The following is a 14,291-nucleotide window of genomic DNA, read 5'->3' on the forward strand; positions in this document are numbered from 1 at the left end:
GAAGCTCAGCTGTGAAGGGAAGAGACGTACTCAGCGAGTAGTAGCTCTCTTCTCAAAGGTATCCAGAGGCAAGTGAGGGGAGAAAGGGAGTGGTTTTAGTGTTCTGAGAGCCTAGGTCAAGAACACACCAGCCTGGGCAACATAGGGAGGTCTCGTCTCTACAAAAAATAAAATTAGTTGAGCGTAGTGGTGCGTACCTGTAGTTCCAGCCCCTCGGGAGGCTGAGACAGGAGGATCTCTTGAGCCCAGGAGGTTGAGGTTGCAGTGAGCTATGATCGCACCACTGTACTCCAGCCTGGGCAATAGACCAAGACCCTGTCTCAAAAACAAAAAACAAACAAACAAAAAAGAAGTTTGTAATTTTCCTTGGGATAAAGGCAATAGGCTAACACAGATGGCCACCCAGTAACCAGGTAAAGTTAAGATAAACTATATGTGACTGGCTGGGTGCAGTGGCTCAGGCCTGTAATCCCAGCACTTTGGGAGGCCGAGGCAGGTGGATCACTTGAGGTCAGGAGTTTGAGACCAGCCTGGCCAACATGGTGACAAGGTGAAACCCCGTCTCTACTAAAAATACAAAAAATTAGCTGGGTGTGGTGATGCACACCTGTAATCCCAGCTACACGGGAGGCTGAGGCAGGAGAATTGCTTGAATCTGGGAGGCAGAGGTTGCAGTGAGCTAAGATCGTGCCATTGCACTCCAGCCTGGGCAACAAGAGTAGAACTCTGCCAAAAAAAAAAAAAAAAAAAAACCCACCAAAAAAAAGAAGTTTGTAATTTTCCTTGGGATAAGGCCAGCAAGCTAACACAGATGTTCACCCAATAACCACGTACAGTTAAGATAAACTGTGACTGGCTGGACATGGTGACTCACACCTGTAATCCCAGCACTTTGGGAGGCCGAGGAGGGTGGATCACTTGGGGTTAAGAGTTTGAGACCAGCCTGGCCAACATGGTGAAACCCCGTCTCTACTAAAAATACAAAAATTAGCTGGGCGTGGTGGCACACATCTGTAATCCCAGCTGCTTGGGAGGCTGGGGCAGGAGAATTGCTTGAACCTGGGAAGTGGAGGTTGCAGTGAGCTGAGATCGTGCCACTGCACTCCAGCCTGGGCGACAGAGCAAGACTCTGTCTCAAAAAAAAAAAAAAGAAACAGATAAACCAAAAAAAAAAGATAAACTATACGTGACAAGTCCTCTTACTTGAGGACTGGTTATTGTTTATCTTGAAAACGTGTATGTAATGGGTTGTACGTGCTTGGCTATACAAAAAAGTAAGATTTCCTCCCTTCTTTTCAAGCTCTTAGCAGATCACCTGTCATGTACATCACATTCTGGTTGAATGCTTATTCAATAATAAAATTGTTTTCTTTCTCAACTACCTTGAGGGAGAGGATGGTGTTTTTGTTGTTGTTATTTTGTTTGTTTTTGAGATGGAGTTTCGCTCGTTGCCCAGGCTGGAGTACAATGGCGCAATCTCAGCTCACTGCAACCTCTGTCTCCCAAGTTCAAGTGATTCTTCTGCCTCAGCCTCCCAAGTAGCTGGGATTACAGGCATGTGCCACCACATCTGGCTAATTTTGTATTTTTAATAGAGATGGGGTTTCACCATGTTGGTCAGGCTGGTGTCAAACTCCTGACCTCAGATGATCCACCTGCCTCGGCCTCCCAAAGTGTTGGGATTACAGGCGTGAGCCACCGCGCCCAGCCGAGTTGGGGTTTTAAGAGTTCTTAAGCTTGCCCCTCTCCCAGCTCAAGTGGCTTAATGGTGCTCTTTCCCACACGCACCTTTCTGTTCCTTCACCTGCGCAAGTTTGAGGACCATGCTAGTCTGGCCCTAACTCCCCCAACTGCCAGCCTGGGCTAGCACCCGACATGAAGTCCTGTAGGCGACCTGCCCCTTTAAGAGCACCCCCTCCTTCAGCTCCTCCCTCAGGCCTGGTGGCCGGATTTCCCAGTTGGGGCCCAGCCCTTTAAAGCCATTGCTCCTTCTTTCTGGCTGGATGTGTGCTGAGACCCAGAGTCACCCAGGGGTCTCCGTCACGTGCCGGGAGTAGGCAGACGTGGGCTGCGACAGGTGCATGTGGGCATGGACCCCACAGCCTGGGGCTCAGGAGGGACAAGGAGCTGGGACAGGGTGGATCCCGAGAGAAAGCAAAGCCACTCGGGAGTGGGCAAGAGATATCATTACGCAGCTGCTGTGTGCCCGACCGACCCTGTCCCAAACCCTCCGTGTACCTTCCCTTCCTCTGCCTTCTTTTTTTCTTTTTCTTTCCCTTTTCCTTTTTTTTTTTTTTTTTTTTTTTTTTTTTTTTTTTTTTTTTTTTTTTTTTGACAGGGTCTCACTCTGTTGCCCAAGCTGGAGTGCAGTGGCACGATCTTGGCTCACTGTAGCCTTGACCTCCTGGGCTCAAGGGATGCTCCCATCTCAGCCTCCCAAGTAGCTGCGACTATGGGTGTGACACCACACTGGGCTAGTTTTTCAATTTTTTGTAGAGATGGAGTCTCCCTATGTTGCTCAGGCTGATTGCAAACTCCTGGGCTCAAGTGATTCTCCTGACTCAGCCTCCCAAAGTGCTGGGATTACAGGTGTTAGCCACCTCGCCCAGCCCACCCCTACCTTCTGAAAGAGGCATTCTTATTCTTATTTCCATTTTGCAGATCAGGAAACAGAGCTCAGTGCAGCCCACTAGATTGCTCAGGGCCCTACAACTAACAAGCGGCAGAGGCAGGATCTGCACTCAGGTCAGTGGGACTCCAAAGCTTTGATAGTCTCTCCTTTGCATCACCTGCCTTCTTCCCAACTTCATTTTTCCTTGGTTTTCCTGTATGCAGTAGAGCGTGGGAGGAGAAATGGATAATTGCTGCATGCCCCCATATCTGGGTTCCTTCCTCCTCCCAGGAGCTGCTTGGAGATGCTGCTGTGGCCACTCCTGCTGCTGCTGATGCTGCTGCTGCTGCTGCCAACATTGGCCCTGCTCAGGCAGCAGCGGTCCCGGGATGCCAGGCCGTCCTGGCTTTATGGCCTCCAGCACCGAGTGGCATGGGGGGCCCTGGTCTGGGCAGCCACCTGGCAGCGGCGGAGGCTGGAGCAGAGCACGCTCCACGTGCACCAGAGCCAGCAGCAGGCCCTGAGGTGGTGTCTGCAGGGAGCCCAGCGCCCCCACTGTTCCCTCAGAAGGAGCACAGGTGTGTTTCCCAGGGTCTGGGGCGGTGACCCAAAGAGAAAGAAACCCCAAAGGACCGTCAGATTCCAGAGCCTGATGGTCCCCTTGCCTCCTCCACTGCCAACGGAGTGGCCTGACCCAGAGACCCAGGACTGGCTCTCTTGTCCAAGCTGAATTTCCCATGCTGGGTCTTTACATGCCCTCTACCCCAGGCCTATTCTCAGTTCCTCCCTCAAGGGTCTCACCAGTCTTGCCTGAAACTCTTGGGAAACTGGCTTCCTGAGGCGTTTCTGTTGTCACTGGGGCTATAGACATAAGCACCTTCCGGAATCATCTCCCTCTGACCAAGGCCAACCAGACCCAGGAGGAAGAGAGTGGAGAGCAGCCACTGCCCCCGACCTCAAACCAGGACCTGGGGGAGGCCTCTCTGCAGGTAATTTAGGATGGCCAGAGCCCAGCCCCGGCCACAGCCCAGTCCCACCAGAGACCTCTGACTTGCAGCCAAACCCTCCCATCATGGTGGGCAAAGAACCCTCAAATGGGGGCTCTGGGTCTGGCTCTGACACCAGACCAACACTCTCTCTTCCCTCCTCCAGGCCACCTTGCTGGGTCTGGTAGCCCTAAACAAGGCCTACCCAGAAGTGCTGGCTCAGGGAGGCACTGCCCGTGTGACCCTTACATCCCCTTGGCCCCGACCCCTGCCTTGGCCTGGGAATACCCTGGGCCAGGTGGGCACCCCTGGAACCAAGGACCCTAGGGCCCTGCTGCTGGATGCACTGAGGTCCCCAGGGCTGAGGGCCCTGGAGGCTGGGACGGCGGTCGAACTCCTGGATGTTTTCTTGGGCCTGGAGACTGATGGTGAAGAGCTAGCTGGGGCAATAGCTGCCGGGAACCCTGGAGCGCCTCTCCGTGAACGGGCAGCTGAGCTGCGGGAGGCCCTAGAGCAGGGGCCACGGGGACTGGCCCTTCGGCTCTGGCCAAAGCTGCAGGTGGTGGTGACTCTGGATGCAGGAGGCCAGGCCGAGGCTGTGGCTGCCCTCGGGGCCTTGTGGTGCCAAGGACTAGCCTTCTTCTCTCCTGCTTACGCTGCCTCGGGAGGTCAGTGGGACTCAAGGGCAGTGAGGTTGGGGCAACGGTCAGAGGTCAAATGGCAAGCAGCCATGCATTGGGCCCTACAAAATCATCTCATTTAATCCTCCCCAACAAGCTGCATGCTAGGGACAGCAGCCTCCTTTTACAAGTGGAGAAATTCAGGCTCATCTAGGTTAAGAGTCTTGTAGCTGGGTGCAGTGGCTCACACCTGTAATCCCAGCACTTTGGGAGGCCAAGGCGGATGGATCGCTGAGGTCAGGAGTTCAAGACCAGCCTGGCCAACATGGTGAAACCCCATCTCTACTAAAAATACAAAAACTAGCGGGGTGTGGTGGTGCACGCCTATAATCCCAGCTACCTGGGAGGCTGAGGCGGGAGGATTGCTTGAACCTGGGAGGCAGAAGTTGTAGTGAGCCGAGATCGCGCCATTGCACTCCAGCCTGGGTGACAGAGCAAGACTCTGTCTCAAAAAAAAAAAAAAAAAAAAAGGCCGGGGCAGTGGCTCACGCGTGTAATCCCAGCACTTTGGGAGAGGCCGAGGCGGGTGGATCACCTGAAGTTAGGAGTTCAAGACCAGCCTGGCCAGTGTGGTGAAACCCTGTCTCTACTAAAAATACAAAAATTAGCCAGGTGTGGTGGCAGGCGCCTGTAATCTCAGCTACTCAGGAGGCTCAGGCAGGAGAATCACTTGAACCCAGGAATGACTGAATCACTGAGCCGAGATCGCACCACTGCACTCCAGCCTGGGTGACACAGTGAGACTCCGTCTCAAAAAAAAAAAAAAAAAAAAAAAAAAAGAGTCTTGCACAAATTCATGTGGCACCAGGATTCACTCCCAGGTCTGCCCCTCCAGGACCACAGCACTCTGCCTCTTTCCAGTGAGGGCCTAAGAGGCAGCCCGCTGAGCCTGGGGGAGCCAGGAAGGATGCGGTGGAAGGGCAGCAGGAGGATCAGGTGCTCAGAGGATCAGGCCTGGGGTCCAGGAGGGGCTACTGCCTGGCAGAAAGCAATGGCACCAGCAGACGCTGAGGAGGCTGCTTTGCTTCCACAGGGGTGCTGGGCCTAAACCTACAGCCAGAGCAGCCCCATGGGCTCTACCTTCTGCCCCCTGGGGCCCCCTTTATCGAGCTGCTCCCAGTCAAGGAAGGCGCCCAGGAGGAAGCTGCCTCCACCCTCCTTTTGGCCGAGGCCCAGCAGGGCAAGGAGTATGAGCTGGTGCTGACGGACCACGCCAGCCTCACCAGGTGATCAGCTGCACAGCCCCTGCTACCTGGGGCCCTATGGGAGCATGCTGGGGGCCCAGGGCATGAGCTCAGAAGCCCTTGGGCCCGACCTCACTCCCACTTGCACCCCATCAGGTGCCGCCTGGGTGATGTGGTGCAAGTGGTTGGTGCCTACAATCAGTGTCCAGTCGTCAGGTTCATCTGCAGGTAGGTGACCCGGGGAGCTGAAGGGCCATCCTTGTGTCCTGGGCTCCACTGCCTCTCCCTTCCTCCTCTTCAGGCTGGACCAGACCCTGAGTGTGCGAGGGGAAGATATTGGCGAGGACCTGTTCTCTGAGGCCCTGAGCCGGGCAGTGGGGCAGTGGGCGGGGGCCAAGCTGCTGGACCACGGCTGTGTGGAGAGCAGCATTCTGGGTGAGCTTCCCCACCGGCTCCCGCCTACCATCCTTGAGCTACCCTTCAACCCCTACCTCCCCTGCCAGGGGACTGCTAGGAAAGAGATAAGACTCAGCCTCCTTTATCACTCCTACAAAAGTCCTTCTCTGCATCTAACTCTCATCCATCCTGCTGCAGTCTCTACCCATTTTCTTTCCTGATCTGTCTCCTATTTAGGATCAAGCTCTAGGTTCCTCTCCATTTACCCCACTCCCCACCAAGAAACTCTTTTTTCCCTATGAACCTCAGAGTGGGAAGAACAGATAGGGCAGAGGACACTAGACTTGGCAGCTGCCCATTCACCGGAAGTATGTGTGCACATGGGGTCTATTCACAGATTCCTCTGCGGGCTCTGCTCCCCACTACGAGGTGTTTGTGGCGCTGAAGGGGCTGAGGAATCTGTCGGAGGAAAATCGAGACAAGGTAAAGGAGATGAGGACAGGGTCTGACTGTAGACCCCTTCACTCTGCACACTCCCAGGGTGCCATGGAGACCAGGGCTGATGGGAAGGAGAGGGTTGGCGGAGGAGAAGCTCCCTGGGGCTCTGGGAGGGGAGGACTGAGTCCCACAGACACACACCTGTCCACACAAAACTTCTAAACACATGTAGCCTGGGCACAGCCACGCACACCTCATGTGCACACTCACGGTCACACACCAGCTCACTCAGGCCGTTCTGTTCCCAGCTGGACCACTGCCTTCAGGAAGCCTCTCCCCGCTACAAGTCCCTGCGGTTCTGGGGCAGCGTGGGCCCTGCCAGAGTCCACCTGGTGAGGCAGGGAGCCTTCCGAGCACTCCGGGCAGCCCTCGCTGCCTGCCCCTCCTCCCCCTTCCCCCCTGCGATGCCCCGGGTCCTTCGGCACAGGCACCTGGCCCAGTGCCTGCAGGAGGGGGTGGTGTCCTGAGTCAAGGCCTGCCCCACCACCCAGCTCCCCCCAGAGGCCACCTTGCTCCTCCCTCTGGGACCTCTCCGGATGGGGAGTCCTTGGCCAGGGTCTCTGACTCTGTGTCACCTGACATTTGCCCATGAGAGCCGCTGGGCCTTAGAGAGGCCTTGGCCCAGCTGACCGGTTCTGAAGTATGGGCCTCTGGGGTTAGCAGACGCCAGCAGTGCCTGCCGGTGTCCCCGTGTCTGGGCATGAAGGACACTGCTAGAGAGTTACCATGCACACCAGTGGTTTCCTGTATCACAGCCCAAGCAGGTTCTCCGGTGGCCACAGCTGTGTGCTCAGTCAGTGCACTGGGCAAGCTGGAAGTGTTGGGGGGTTAATGTCCCCAGGAGCAACCCTGAGTCAATAAGGAGCAGGACCTCAGCTTCATTGTCCTTGAGCAGGACAATTCTGAAGGGTATTCTACATAAACTCTCAGAGGATGCCCAGCAGGATGGAGTCCCAGTTGCCTGCAGCAGTAACCCACTCATTCATGTACTTCCTGTGGGGGGCTCCTCCCTTCCCTCTCTTCCCCACTCCCCCCCTTGGGCTTCCTGGGATGGCTCCCAAATAAACCTCTTGCACCCAGATTCTTGCCTCAGGGTCTGTCTTCTTTGGGGAAATGGGAGTGGACCCCGGCCCAGCCATTCCCCCACTGAGCTCCAGGACTTTCCTCCAACATTCTGGTCTGGGCCTGGCGAGGCTGCATGTGCACACAGGAGCCTTTGAGGACTCGTAGCACATCCTAGGCCAGCACCCACACACCACTTCTGCGGTGGGGAAGGGAGAGCTATTACTTCACATCATAAGGCATCGCAGCAGGAAGCAACTCTGGAGACCATCTGGGTTCACTGTTCCATGCTAATGAGGAAACGCAGCCTCCACAAGGTTATAGAGGCTAAAATAAGAAAGAAAGAAACTGGGCTAGATTTTGGCTTCCTTCTCTCCCACTGCCTGGGATGGGGTTTTAAGGTTTTCCATCTTGGAGGCTGATGGGAGGGGCAGACCAAGACCCCGCAGCTCCTCCTCAGTAGAGGCAGCACTGGTTCCAGATGCCTCTGAATAGTTTCTCCATTCCATGTCCCACATCCAGGCCCTGGCTGCACACCCACCCGGCCCCCGCCTCCGCCTGTCACTCCATCCTGTTAAAATCCTCCCATGAAGCTGGGCACAGTGGCATGGGCCTGTAGTCCCAGCTACTCAAGAGGCTGAGGTGGAAGGATGGCACATGCCCAGGAGTTCAAGACCAGCCTGGGCAACACAGCGAGACCATCTCGGGGAAAAAAAAAAACCTCCCATGGTGGCCCCCATCGCCCACAGGATTAAGACCAATCAACTTGGCCTATTAGACCCTTTGACCTTGGCCCTCACCTATGTGTCCAGCTACCTCTCTCCCCTTGCTTGAAAGAAGGCCTGGACTAAGGACCACGCCTCACCTCCCATCTAAGGGTTGTTAAGCACTGTCAACTCCAGGAGTTTGCTCAAGTTGTCCCTTCTATGTAATGCCCTCCATCCCGCTGCCCCTGATGTAAACTAGCTTTCGTGCAAGGCCTTTGAGGACCCCCTACCAGGCCCACCCCGGGCAGAGTGACTGGCTCAGCTTTGCTCATGTGGGCAGTAGTCCTCTCCTTCACTGAACTATCATCATGCCTGAACTGCCTCCCACCTGGAATGATGAGCTCCTTGGAAACTGGGCTAGATCCTGTGCACAATTGCCCCCATGCCCAGTGCCTGGTGTGGCACACAGCAAGAGCTCAATAAAGAGGTTGTAGGCCAGGTGCCGTGGCTCATGCCTGTAATCCCAGCACTTTGGGAGGCCGAGGCAGTCAGATCACCTGAGGTCAGGAGTTTAAGACCGGCCTGGCCAACATGGTGAAACCCTGTTTCTACTAAAAATACAAAAAATTAGCTGGGCATGGTGGCGCACACCTGTAATCCCAGCTACTTGGGAGGCTGAGGCAGAGAATCGCTTGAACCCAGGAGGCAGAGGTTGCAGTGAGCCAATATCGTGCCTTTGCACTCTAGCTTGGGCAACAAGAGCGAAACTCTATCTCCGAAAAAAAAAAAAAAAGAGGTTGTGAATAAGAAGCTTGGGCCTGGAGATGACACATGTTGTTCACTGCATGGTGGCTCACTCCGTGTTGACTGTAGAGTGGGACTACATTCCTCCCCTCCAGGTAGCCTGAGCCAGGTAGAAAGCTGGGGAGGTAGAAGCTTTCTATCAGCATCTCGTAGAAACTGAGTTTGGTCAGGCACAGTAGCTCACACCTGTAATCCCAGCACTTTGGGAAGCCTAAGGGGGAGGATGGCTTGAGCCAGGGATTTGAGACCAGCCTGGGAGACCCAGTCTCTACAAACAAATTTAAATATTAGCCAGGGATGGTGGCACGCATCTGTGGTCCCAGCTACTGGGGTGGCTGAGGTGAATGCATTGCTTGAGCCCTGGCATTCGATGCTGCAGTGAGCTATGATTGTCCCACTGCGCTCCAGCCTGGGTGACAGAATGAAACCTTCCCAAGAAAGAAAATAAAGAAAGAGGGCCGGGCGCGGTGGCTCACGCCTGTAATCCCAGCACTTTGGGAGGCCGAGGCTGGCGGATCACGAGGTCAGGAGATCAAGACCATCCTGGCTAACATGGTGAAACCCCGTCTCTACTAAAAATACAAAAAATTAGCCGGGCGTGGTGGCGGGCGCCTGTAGTCCCAGCTGCTCAGGAGGCTGAGGCAGGAGAATGGTGTGAACCCGGGAGGCGGAGCTTGCAGTGAGCTGAGATCACACCACTGCACTCCAGCCTGGGCGACAGAGCGAGACTCCGTCTCAAAAAAATAATAATAATAATAAAGAGAGAAGGCCAGGCATGGTGGCTCACACCTGTAATCCCAGCATTTTGGGTGGCTGAGGCGGGCGGATCACCTGAGGTCAGGAGTTCAAGACCAGCCTGACCAACATGGAGAAACCCTGTCTCTACTAAAAATACAAAATTAGTCAGGCATGGTGGCGCATGCCTGTAATCCCAGCTACTCAGGAGGCAGAGGCAGGAGAATTGCTTGAACCCTGGAGGTGGAGGTTGCAGTGAGCCAAGATTGCGTCATTGCACTCCAGCCTGGGCAACAAGAGCGAAACTCCATCTCAAAAAAAAAAAGAAGACGAAGAAAAGAAAGAAAGAGGGAGAGAGTGAGAGAGAGAAAGAAAGAAATGTAGGAAGGAAGGAAGAAGGAAGGAAGGCAGGAAGGAAGGAAGGAAGGAAAAAAAGGGGGGAGCCTGGTGCGGTGGCTCACACCTGTAATCCCAACACTTTGGGAGACTGAGGTGGGTGGATCACTTCAGGTCAGGAGTTTGAGACCACCCTGGCTAACATGGTGAAACCCCCGTCTCTATTAAAAATACAAAAATTAGCTGGTTTTGATGGCGTGCGCCTATAATTCTAGCTATTCAGGAGGCTGAGGCAGGAGAATGGCTTGAACCCAAGGCGGAGGTTGCAGTGAGCCAAGATGATCATACCACTGTACTCCAGCCTGAGCAACAAGACCAAAATTTAGACACACACACACACACACACACACACACACACACACACAGAGGAAAGAAAGAGAAATTGGGCTTGGTTTTGGCTTCTTACCTCCCACTGCCTAGGCTGAGTTTTCAAGGTTTTCCATCTCAGAGGCTAGTGGAAAGGGCAGAAGGGAGAAAAAAAGCTAGGGGGAGGGGGGCAGCTAAGGAACCTTTCCATGAAGGAAGAAGGTCCTGGAGCCTGAGAGTCCCCAGGGGCAGCGACAAGAAGCAGGGGAGGGAGACGACTGCTGCTGGCTGCTCCACCCCCCACACACACAATGTGGGGTCTCGCATCTGCCTCTCTCCCGCCCCTAATTAGCAGCTGCCTCCCTCCATATTGTCCCAGGCCAGCGCCTCTTTTGTGCTCCTAGATTCCTGGGTGCAAGGTGGCCTCATTAGTGCCCGGAGACCGCCCCATCTCCAGGGAGCAGACAGACAGACAAGGGGGTGATCAGGGGCACAGTGATCCAACCCTGGCCTCTGAACGCTGCAGCGGCCATTCCTTGGGCCCAGCCTGGAGACGGCCCCCCTGCAGCAGGCTAATCTTAGACTTGCCTTTGTCTGGCCCGGGTGTGGACGCAAGTGCCTGTCAATTCCCCGCCACCTCAGAGCACTATAAACCCCAGACCCCTGGGAGTGGGTCACAATTGACAGCCTCAAGGTTCCTGGCTTTTTGAACCACCACAGACATCTCCTTTCCCGGCTACCCCACCCTGAGCGCCAGGCACCATGAACCTTCCTTCCACAAAGGTAAAGATCCAGGGACGGAAGGGTGACTCACCATCCCAGAGAAGCAAAAAGAGCGCTTGCTCAGAGGGCTGGAAGAAAGGCCGAAGGTGTCTCCACTCTTGGTCTTTTCCTGGGTGTGCTCTGAGGCAGGAGCACCTGCCTTGGCTCACATTGGGTTGGGTGCTGTTTTGCTAAGAGCCTGTGTTTGCTGAGCTCTATGTGTCAGGTGCTCTGTTTGCACCTGTCATCTCTTTTCATCCTCCCAACAGCCTTGCAAAGTAGAAATTATTTCTAGTATACCCAGTTTACAGGTAAGGGAGCTGTGCCCTCTGAAAGGGCAGGAAACTGGTTCAAAGCCACGGAGTTCAGTCCCTCCTGCAAGGGGGCAGGCAGATGAGAGAGCATTCTGGAGTCTTGCTAGTTCCTGATTTCCACGTGTTTCCCTGCTGTGGAGAAGAGGTTGGGGGGACTCAGTAGGGCCCGGGTTTTTCCCAAGTTTACAACTTCTGCTGCAGACAGACACTCCTGTTTTCAGGTGGAGTGGTAAGTGCCCTAGTGGTGGCACAGTGGCCTAAATCTTCAGAGGAGAGGGGGATTCACTTTGCCCAGGGGGTCTCAAAAGGCTTCCTGGAGGAGATGCTCTGCTGGGTCTTGAAGGAGGAGCAGGGAAAGTAGCCCGATATCAGCAAGGGCGCAAAGCAAGAACTAAGTGACAGCCAGAAAGGAGTGCAGGCCTGGAGGGGGCGCGGAGCCAGAGGGGCATGTCCTAGGCGTGGGAGCTGGTGGCGGGCGCCGTGGGAAGACCCCCCAGCGCCCTGTCTCCGTCTCCCTAGGTCTCCTGGGCCGCCGTGACGCTACTGCTGCTGCTGCTGCTGCTGCCGCCCGCGCTGTTGTCGCCCGGGGCGGCTGCACAGCCCCTGCCCGACTGCTGTCGTCAAAAGACTTGCTCTTGCCGCCTCTACGAGCTGCTGCACGGCGCGGGCAATCACGCGGCCGGCATCCTCACGCTGGGCAAGCGGCGGTCCGGGCCCCCGGGCCTCCAGGGTCGGCTGCAGCGCCTCCTGCAGGCCAGCGGCAACCACGCCGCGGGCATCCTGACCATGGGCCGCCGCGCAGGCGCAGAGCCAGCGCCGCGCCCCTGCCTCGGACGCCGCTGTCCCGCCCCGGCCGCCGCCTCCGTCGCGCCTGGGGGACGGTCCGGGATTTGAGTCGTTCTTCGGGCCCTGTCCTGGCCCAGGCCTCTGCCCTCTGCCCACCCAGCGTCAGCCCCCAGAACAAAGGCAATAAAGACGAGTCTCCGTTCGTGTGACTGGTCTCTGTTCCTGTGCGGTCGCGTCCTGCCCTTCCGGGGTGGCAGAGCGTCTTGAGGACGGCTGGGCCTGGAAGCTCGGCTGTGGGGCACCAGCCTTAGCTTTTGCGTGGTTGAATCGGAAACACTCTTGGTTGGGGAGTTCCCAGTGCAAGGCCCTGGGGCACAGAGAGAACTGCACAGGTGCATGCTTGGATCGGGGCATGCGGGACTCCTGCGATGCTCTGCTAGGCATTCTGTAGCGGGGACTTTACCCAGAGACGCGGAAGGGGAAGGAAAGCAAGAAAGGTTGCACCGGTCGGGCCTGGTGCTCACGCCTGTAATTCCAGCATTTTGGGAGGCCAAAGCAGGAGGATCCCTTGAAGCAAGGAGTTCGAGACGAGCCTAGGCAACATAGTGAGTGAGACATTTCTCCAAAAAGTTTTTTTTAATTAGCGGGGTATGGTGGGCGAGAGGATCGCTTGAGCCCAGGAGTTTGAGTTTGAGCCATAATTGGGCCACTGAACTCCAGCCTGGGCAACAGAAGGAGGCACTGTCAAAAAAAAAAAAAAAAAGAAAAGAAAAGAAAAGAAAGGAAAGGAAGGAAGGAAGGAACGATGGATGGAAGGCAGGCAAGCTGCACAGAGGAGCAGAATCCAGCTAGGAAGGGGTGGGAGTCAATCCTGCTGAAAAGGCAGGGGATATGAACTTCAACAATGAATCATCCAGAATGGCTGCATCATGGGGTATAGGGTGTGGGGAGTGGAGAGGCTCAGGAAGGGACACGGTTACAGTCAGTGCAGCCCAGCTCGCAAAGGCTCTCACAAATCATCAGGCTTTGCACTTTATCTTGCAGGTAACAGAGTCATGGGACATTCTTAAGCAGGGGCAGGACAAGATTTTACTGCAACTCCAGCCAAAGACACCGTTACTGGTGTTCCCAAAATCCATATGTTGAAGTCCTTACCCGTGGCACTTCAGAATGTGGCTGTATTTGGAAATAAGGTCCTTCCAGATGCAATTAGCTAAGATGAGGTCATACTAGAGCAGGGTGGGCCTGCCCATGTGAACATGAAGGTAGAGATTGGCTCCTACAAGCCAAGGAACACCAAAGATTGCCAGCACCCCCACCCCCAGAAGATAGGGGAGAGGCAGGCAACAGATTCTTCCTCACAGCCTTCAGAAGCAACCAACGCTGCCTTCACCTGACCTTGCTTGGACTTCTAGCATCCAGAACTGTGAGACAATAGGTTTCTGTTGTTTGAGCCACCCACTTTGTGGTACTTTCTTATGGCAGTCCTAGGAAACTAATATAACATCCAAAAGTAGAGACACAGGCTGGGCTCCGTGGCTCATGCCTGTAATCCCAGCACTTTGGGAGGCTGAGGCGGGGGGATCACTTGAGGTCAGGAGTTCAAGACCAGCCTGGCAAACATGGCGAAACCCCATCTCTACTAAAAATACAAAAATTAGCCAGACATTGTAATGCACACTTGTGATCCCAGCTACTAGGGTGGCTGAGGCAGGAAAATTGCTTGAACCCAGGAGGTAGAGGTTGCAGTGAGCTGAGATCATGCCACTGCACTCCAGCCTGGGCAACAGAGCAAGACTCCATCACAAAAACAACAAGAACAAGAACAACAACAATAACAACAACAACAACAACAAAAGTGGAGACACAGAAAAATGCGGCACTGCTTAGCAATCTAACATCCCAGATAATACCTAGCTCAGAGGGTGGGGAGAATTTAGCCTGCCTTCCTTGCCCATTAGGGTTCCCACTTTCACTGGCTTCAGCTGTTTTGTCGTGGGAAGCAGCCACCCTCAGCCACAGAACTCAGCTGCCTCAATTTTCTGCATAGGTAGTGAGAAAGTC

The 14,291-nt window shown here is 55.0% G+C and overlaps 2 protein-coding genes across 2 annotated transcripts; both read left to right on the forward strand.

Moving 5' to 3' along the window:
* Positions 1-1,848: 1,848 nt before the first annotated feature.
* On the forward strand, positions 1,849-7,436 carry GHDC (GH3 domain containing). Its single transcript, XM_003279460.2, has 10 exons — positions 1,849-2,077; positions 2,662-2,745; positions 2,903-3,189; positions 3,479-3,600; positions 3,764-4,265; positions 5,311-5,503; positions 5,618-5,689; positions 5,763-5,896; positions 6,255-6,340; positions 6,604-7,436. The coding sequence occupies exons 3-10, from the start codon at positions 2,916-2,918 to the stop codon at positions 6,820-6,822; spliced, it is 1,602 nt and encodes a 533-aa protein (XP_003279508.1). The 5' UTR covers positions 1,849-2,077; positions 2,662-2,745; positions 2,903-2,915; the 3' UTR covers positions 6,823-7,436.
* Positions 7,437-11,040: 3,604 nt separating this feature from the next.
* On the forward strand, positions 11,041-12,429 carry HCRT (hypocretin neuropeptide precursor). The gene is made up of 2 exons (XM_003279459.3): positions 11,041-11,148; positions 11,961-12,429. The coding sequence occupies exons 1-2, from the start codon at positions 11,128-11,130 to the stop codon at positions 12,333-12,335; spliced, it is 396 nt and encodes a 131-aa protein (XP_003279507.1). The 5' UTR covers positions 11,041-11,127; the 3' UTR covers positions 12,336-12,429.
* Positions 12,430-14,291: the final 1,862 nt, after the last annotated feature.

The sequence above is a fragment of the Nomascus leucogenys genome, unplaced genomic scaffold, assembly GCF_006542625.1.
Source record: "Nomascus leucogenys isolate Asia unplaced genomic scaffold, Asia_NLE_v1 Super-Scaffold_285, whole genome shotgun sequence".
NCBI classification, from domain to species: Eukaryota; Metazoa; Chordata; class Mammalia; order Primates; family Hylobatidae; genus Nomascus; species Nomascus leucogenys.

Bases quoted from the DNA above. Each gene is read 5' to 3' on its own strand.
- GHDC (XM_003279460.2), top strand. From the start codon at position 2,916: ATGCTGCTGTGGCCACTCCTGCTGCTGCTGATGCTGCTGCTGCTGCTG. The intron at 3,601-3,763 runs GTAATTTAGGAT...TCCCTCCTCCAG, and splicing joins TGGGGGAGGCCTCTCTGCAG to GCCACCTTGCTGGGTCTGGT. The intron at 5,897-6,254 runs GTGAGCTTCCCC...GTCTATTCACAG, and splicing joins TGTGGAGAGCAGCATTCTGG to ATTCCTCTGCGGGCTCTGCT.
- HCRT (XM_003279459.3), top strand. From the start codon at position 11,128: ATGAACCTTCCTTCCACAAAG. The intron at 11,149-11,960 runs GTAAAGATCCAG...CCGTCTCCCTAG, and splicing joins TGAACCTTCCTTCCACAAAG to GTCTCCTGGGCCGCCGTGAC.